The sequence below is a fragment of the Atta cephalotes genome (genome assembly GCF_000143395.1).
Source record: "Atta cephalotes unplaced genomic scaffold scaffold00017, whole genome shotgun sequence".
NCBI classification, from domain to species: domain Eukaryota; kingdom Metazoa; phylum Arthropoda; class Insecta; order Hymenoptera; family Formicidae; genus Atta; species Atta cephalotes.
This window is the reverse complement of record NW_012130081.1, coordinates 3,847,429-3,853,855: the sequence shown is the minus strand read 5'-3', so window position 1 is coordinate 3,853,855 and position 6,427 is coordinate 3,847,429. Positions and strand designations below refer to the sequence as shown.

General features: G+C 27.9%; 2 protein-coding genes across 2 annotated transcripts in view; both read right to left on the bottom strand.

The window, feature by feature from the left end:
* Window positions 1-1,330, bottom strand: part of LOC105618642 (CAD protein) — a 32,159-nt gene extending 30,829 nt beyond the window's left edge. The window contains exon 1 of the mRNA XM_012200172.1: window positions 1,210-1,330. Within this exon, the coding sequence (XP_012055562.1) occupies window positions 1,210-1,330 (121 nt within the window). The remainder of the gene's footprint in view (window positions 1-1,209) is intronic.
* Window positions 1,331-3,813: 2,483 nt separating this feature from the next.
* On the bottom strand, window positions 3,814-5,633 carry LOC105618536 (pyridoxine/pyridoxamine 5'-phosphate oxidase 1, chloroplastic). The gene is made up of 5 exons (XM_012200068.1): window positions 5,494-5,633; window positions 5,333-5,432; window positions 4,582-4,656; window positions 4,137-4,327; window positions 3,814-3,946 (listed from the first exon to the last, which is right to left on the bottom strand). The coding sequence occupies exons 1-5, from the start codon at window positions 5,631-5,633 to the stop codon at window positions 3,814-3,816; spliced, it is 639 nt and encodes a 212-aa protein (XP_012055458.1).
* Between the last annotated feature and the right edge of the window lie 794 nt (window positions 5,634-6,427).

Here is a 6,427-nt window from a genome sequence, read left to right as displayed (position 1 = left end):
TAAAATAATTAATTAACTATATACTCTCTCTCTCTCTCTCTCTCTCTCTCTCTCTCTCTCTCTCTCTCACTCATTTGCAGAGTTAATTTTCAAAAAAATTTAAATAATTGTGCATATCAGTATTCTTACTCAATATTATAATTGTTTTATTCAACATCTTTTCAACATCTTTTGTTAAGCACATAAAAATTATACTTTAATATATGTGTAATATATGTGTAATTTGTCAATAGACATGCATTTACTTAAAACATGATTTTTAATGCTTAAAGAATATGATTTTTTATCATTAAAACAATAAGCTTATAAACAATTTATATATTAATTGTTTAATTACTTTTCTCGAAAAAATTATCAAAATTTTAATTTTAGTTTCAAACTTTTAAACTTTTTAAAAGTGTAATAAAACACAAGTAAAATAAAATTGACATAACATTTTTTTTGTTAAGGAAAGGAAGGATTTTTAGTTAAAAAAAAAATATTTTAATAAGAAAAAAAATTAAATTAAAAAGGAAAGTCATTTCATATTAATGTCCCGCTCAATCATAGCGAATCAATATTATGTTTTAAAAGTCAATATCTAGTAGAAGATATGCTCTCTCTTTTAAAAATATCTTATACTATAAATGAATATATTTTTATCATATCTATAGACCTTTATATGCTGATAAGAAATAATTTAGCAATCTTCTACGCACAAGTAATTACTTAATTGACAAACGTTGTATCAATTCAGAAGCTATACTACTCGAGACATAATTTTTGCGCATATTTAACATTAAGCAATGACGTTGCATTGTAAATATATTTCCGAATTACATAAAAGTATACTATATTTTTTTCTTATTACGTGCAGTCTATACAAAATAACAATAATATCACTCGCAATATGTAAAAAAAATATTGACATCTGTATGATGTAGTAAATCATAGTGTATCCCGTTTTATAATATTTTTATGCATAAGGGTGATATTTCATTTGTGCGTTTTTGTCGCACGACAAATTTTTCAAGCCTGTTGACTTGTTGGCTATGGGATAGAGAGATCCAAGTATCTCTCTGTTCTGTACACATTTATTGTACAAAAATGCACAAATGAAATAGCACCCTAATGCTTTCCGATTAGAGGAAGTTGGTCCGAGGATGCACGTGTCCTCATACGGCTCCGATTCGTAATAGTACACGTGTTCACATTTATACATGGACTTACCAATTTCACCATCGACGGATACGTCGGCACCGAAGCGTTTTCCCAAGAAAATACTACCATCTTCCAAAAGAAGATAACTATCGTTTATGTCATTAGACCCGGTAGACGCGTTGCTAGACATTTTGAATTTTTCCACGCACGTGTTGCTGACACACTGCGTGGATGTGAGCCGGTAGCACGCTTTTAGACCATCGAGAGTTAGGTCTTCTCCTACAAAGCGACATGTACGCTGTTAATGTATTAGTAAATGTGTATTGTATGACCAATTGGCGAGCAACGTTCCCGCTTTGTTGCGTGGAAGCTGCCAGGCAGGTCAAGTGGTGAGGATTGCTGCTATATCATTGGAGGCTTGAATGGTTGAGTATCGAACGTTTTATATACCGTTATATTGGCGGGAAGATTTCAAATCGATCTAAATTCTTGCTACTTCCAATTCTAATTTATAATTTTAGCCTAAAAGTTTGTAAACAATTACGGAAAGTAATTAATTTGTTTAATGTAATGAAATAATCTTTATGCACAATCGCAAAATATTAAGCAATTAGAAATGTATTATATTAAATATATCAATTAAAAATTGAAAAAGGTTCTAAAGATTAAATCAATAGAGAAATATAATGCCAATGAGAGCCGACACGTGTAATAAAATATAATATATATGTCAATCACCAATTATAGATATTTCGATCACAAGATTCAGCCCTCTTCAACATGCCAATAACATTTTTCGAAGTCAATTTAAATCGTTGTGTAAAGATAGAACAAATACAGTTAATGAATCATCATTAAGCTGTTGTCTAAATTTAGAACTTTATAGTTGTTTGTTATATTTGACTGAATATCCAAACAAGAATTTCATCATTTAGCTAAAATTATGTTAATAATTGAAATTTTTTGCAATGCTATTCATAGTCAATGTATTAAAATTAATTATTTTATCAATTAGAAAAATCTTACTTTGTACTCAGTGATGATCCGTTATAAATTCGATGTAATTATAACCACATCTTGAGAGCGTGAGAGGCTGTTCCGTATTTGCATTGTTTATAAATATAAATGTTAAAAGGAATAAATACCAACATAAAATTGACGATACAATTATATTCGATCCATTATATTCTGTGATTATTGAATGTTGCATGTTCCTCTTTATGTGACTTCGATGTTCATTAATTCTTGTTTTTAAAAATCGTTTTGTTTGGCCTACATAGGATGCATCACAATTTTTACAATTAATTTTATAAACAATTAATTTTATATTAGAATGTAATGGTGAAAGTAATTTATCCTTAAAGTGCTCTTATAAAAGCATTAAGTTTATTAAGTCCTATATAAGCCAAACGTACCGCTCTATTATTTTTAAAAAATCTCTTAAATTTCTTCGTTATTGATGGTACATAGGGAATAGTAAAAAATGTAATTAAATTGTTAGCATTATTCTTTTGTTGTGTATTATTGTTGAGTTGTTCAAATTTATTGTGTAACCTTTTTTTAATGCTTTCAAAAATTAAGGCATAATCGTTATCAAGTAAGATATTGATAATGAAATGAAAGTTTTTCTCATGAAAAGTAAGATGCCATAATATTAATACTCTGTCTAATCCCATAATTGTCCCCATTTTATCTCGGACACGAAAAGAAGTTTAGATATCTTTCAGAGAACGTTTGTCATACTAATCGTATATTAAATCGTATATTAACAGACGACAATGAAGTTTTTAAATTTGGACAACAGCTTAACGATGATTCATTAAATATATTCGTTCTATCTTTACACAACGATATAAATTGACTCCGAAAAATGTTATTGGTACACTGAAGAGGATCAAATCTTGTGATTGAAACGTCTATAATTGGTGATTGACATATATGATACATATATTATATTTTATTACACACGTGTCGCCTCTCATTGGCATTATATTTCTTTATTGATTAAGTATATGTGTATGTAGAAATACGCATTTTGCTGAGAAAGAAACAATCATGTAACACAACTAAATATATTAATTAAAAAAAATATCATTATTAATATTCAATATAATTGTATTTATATAATAATAATAATAATAATAATAAATATAAAAAAAATAATAATAAATGCGCGAGCGTGACATAGCAGACAGCGTACAGATTTGCGATATCAAAGATCTCAGGTTCGATCTCCGGTAGAACCGAAAAATTTTCGTACATAGGTAACTTCTCTCGGTAGGCAATAACTACCGAGAGCATCTTTGCCAAGAGCATTTTTCTAATAAAAATCATTGTTCTGAATCGACGTTAAAAAGTATATCCCATATGACTGTGTACAACCAACATGCACACCACAGATAGCGAATGTATGAGAGAAGTCAATCATGCTCGGCTACGAGCAATAATATTAAGGAGGAGGATAAAAATAAAACTCTAAATTTTTCAATAAAAGTATTACTTGTAATTCAAAATAGTGAAGATTTAATCTGAAAATGATAAATATGATTATATATATAAAAATTATGTAATAATTTATATTTTATAAGTAAACAATTATTAGTCTAAATAATCTCTAATAAAAATAAAATAATTTGAGAGAAGAAATATAATACATACACATATCATACAAAATTATGCTGCTATTCTTTGATATTCCCAATAATTTTTGTTTATCACATTTTTATTATAATGTATTCGATCGGCGATTAGTTTGTCTTGTGCGTAATAAAATTCCATCATTTCAGGTGCTAGTTTGTATGCTACGCTGGAAAAACACAAAAAAAACACTATCTTAATTTTATTAGTAATAAATATTAGGTGTAGGAAAAAGTTCGTGGCGTTTTTCCCATTAGATGGCATTAAAAAACGCCACGAACTTTTTCTCACACCTAATATATTGCTTATAAACAGCCAGATTTTATGTATTCGTTACAAATTATTCAGCTGAAACTTACACATGATCCGGCATTGTATGAACATTATCGTCTTGTAATATCTCATTATACTGGCGATTCAAATCGTCCCAGTCAGCCGGTTGGTTTTGATGACAAAGGTGAGCTCGAATTTTACAGTACAACGGCTCTCTCTCGTATATAAGTTGACAAGCCGGTCTTTCCAGTTTTTTCATCAATCCCTCTATTCTCACCTAAATCATTATTTCTCGAATTTTAAGCACTTTCTATTCTAACAACAAACCTAACAACGTTAGATGTATTTCTTACATACATTGTCACAATTGTCAAATATATAATATTTTCATTTTATATTTTCACTTATTAGAAAAAGTACAGAAATTATAAAATCTCTAAATATGGAACATATTAAAGATTGAGTAAATAAATTTGTATAAGTATATATTTAAAATTTAGTTCATGGATTACTCCAAAGCTAGGTACTTGCCTGTCGCGTGATATGCTGTTGTTTATCGTTCTTATAATCCCACAAAAAGCACATAGCAGCATATAAATTACAACTCTATAAAAAATGAAAGTAAAACTAAAATCTTCATTACTCGAAAAACTTAAGCATTAATTAAAAATGCGAATTAAATTGCTTTAATATTATTGGATTATGTCGCTTTTCCGGCTTTTTTGATTAATTTGATTTTTTTTAAATTTATTTTTTAATATTTAAAAAAATTATTATTTTGAAATAACTTTTTTTATAAATTTCCACTAAAGTTTATTTGAAACGCTAAAGAAATAATTTGGAAAGGAAATCAAATTTTACTTTTTCTAATAAATATTTTAAGATTAATATTTATTATTATTAGAGGAGCACGAGCATGGTATGACAGACACATTGATCTATCATGCCAGAAATCCCGAATTCGATCTCGGTAGGAATCAAAATATTTACGCTTATATTTCCTTTCAAAATTCCGCCATTCGGAACTGGCGAATTAAAATTATGAGTCTCATGCTTGTGACAAGTAGAACAACAAGTCATGATAACGTCAAAATAATATTAAAATGAATCGGAAATTATTGAAAAATGACTTTTAATGATCATTTTAGAGTTATTTTGACATCATTTTGATATCATAATGATTTGTTCTGCTTAGGTAAATAATTAACGTGCACATGAAAGAGATAAACACAGCTCAGAGGCCTAACATAAGAAGAAGAAAAAGAAGAAGATTAATATTTACCATGTCTTTAACTTTTTGGCTGCGTGCGTCTGTCATAATGACAAAACCGTTATCATCGAATTCTCGTAAAATCAGATTTCTCGAACTGACTTTCAAATTTCTGAGACATAGAAAAAGTTTACATTTTTTTATTAGATAGAGTACATTTCTAGGCTACTTACAATGAAGAGACAGTTGCTAGACAACAGGCGTTTACCAATCCAAATTGAAATTTTATCGCTTCATCGCGCCACATTCTAAAAAGATCGACGGGATTGTCAACAGGATTGATTCGTGCGAGACCCACAACATTGTCAGTCATTTCCTTTGTAAAATATGTGTGAATTAGTTCAACAAAGCGTTGCAAACGATGAAAAATATTCTTACTTTTCTGTTGAAAGATATTCATTTTTTAATAAATTTATTTATTTTTAACTAGATAGGCAATTATCTATTTTAAATAAATAAGCAATTATCTCATTTTAAATGCATAAGCAGTTTAAATAAGCAGTTAGATAAGCAATTATCTTACTTCAAATAGGTAATAAGCAATTTGCTTGATTACATAATGACAAGATTACAAAATGTACTGATTTCTACACATCTGAATGACAATTTTAATAATGAAATAATTTTGCATAAATGTTTACATAATTTTTATAAATAAGGCTATTCTAAATAACATTTACAAGGAAAGAATGATTTTGCTAATGTATCTAAAATTTAGATGGAAGCAGATATGAAAATAATTTTATTAGACCATCAAAATAGTTACATGGTGTTCAAACTGTGCAATTACTAGACTATCAAACTTATTTACAGCACTATAATTAACCTTTAAATAATCAACATAATTATTTTGATGATCCAACAAAATTGTTTTTAAATTTGTGTATGTAGTTAAATTTTTAGACATTTTAGCAAAATCGTATTTTTTGTGTGTTTTATATATTGGATCGTCCGGAAAGTTCGTGTCGATTTTGAAAGAAAATTGAAACGCAGAAGATTTAAATTTTTAATTTCATTTATTAAATTTAATTCTTTTGCGGCACAAACTTTCCGGACCTAATATATATATATATATATATATATATATATATATATATATAATAATAA

What these genes read in the sequence shown, in the direction of transcription:
- LOC105618536 (XM_012200068.1), bottom strand. Translation starts at nt 5,633, where the DNA reads ATGACTGACAATGTTGTGGGTCTCGCACGAATCAATCCTGTTGACAAT. An exon ending in GCCAAAAAGTTAAAGACATG is followed by an intron (nt 4,657 to 5,332) that starts GTAAATATTAAT and finishes CATTTTTTATAG; the next exon opens with AGTTGTAATTTATATGCTGC. An exon ending in CATACAATGCCGGATCATGT is followed by an intron (nt 3,947 to 4,136) that starts GTAAGTTTCAGC and finishes GTGTTTTTCCAG; the next exon opens with CGTAGCATACAAACTAGCAC.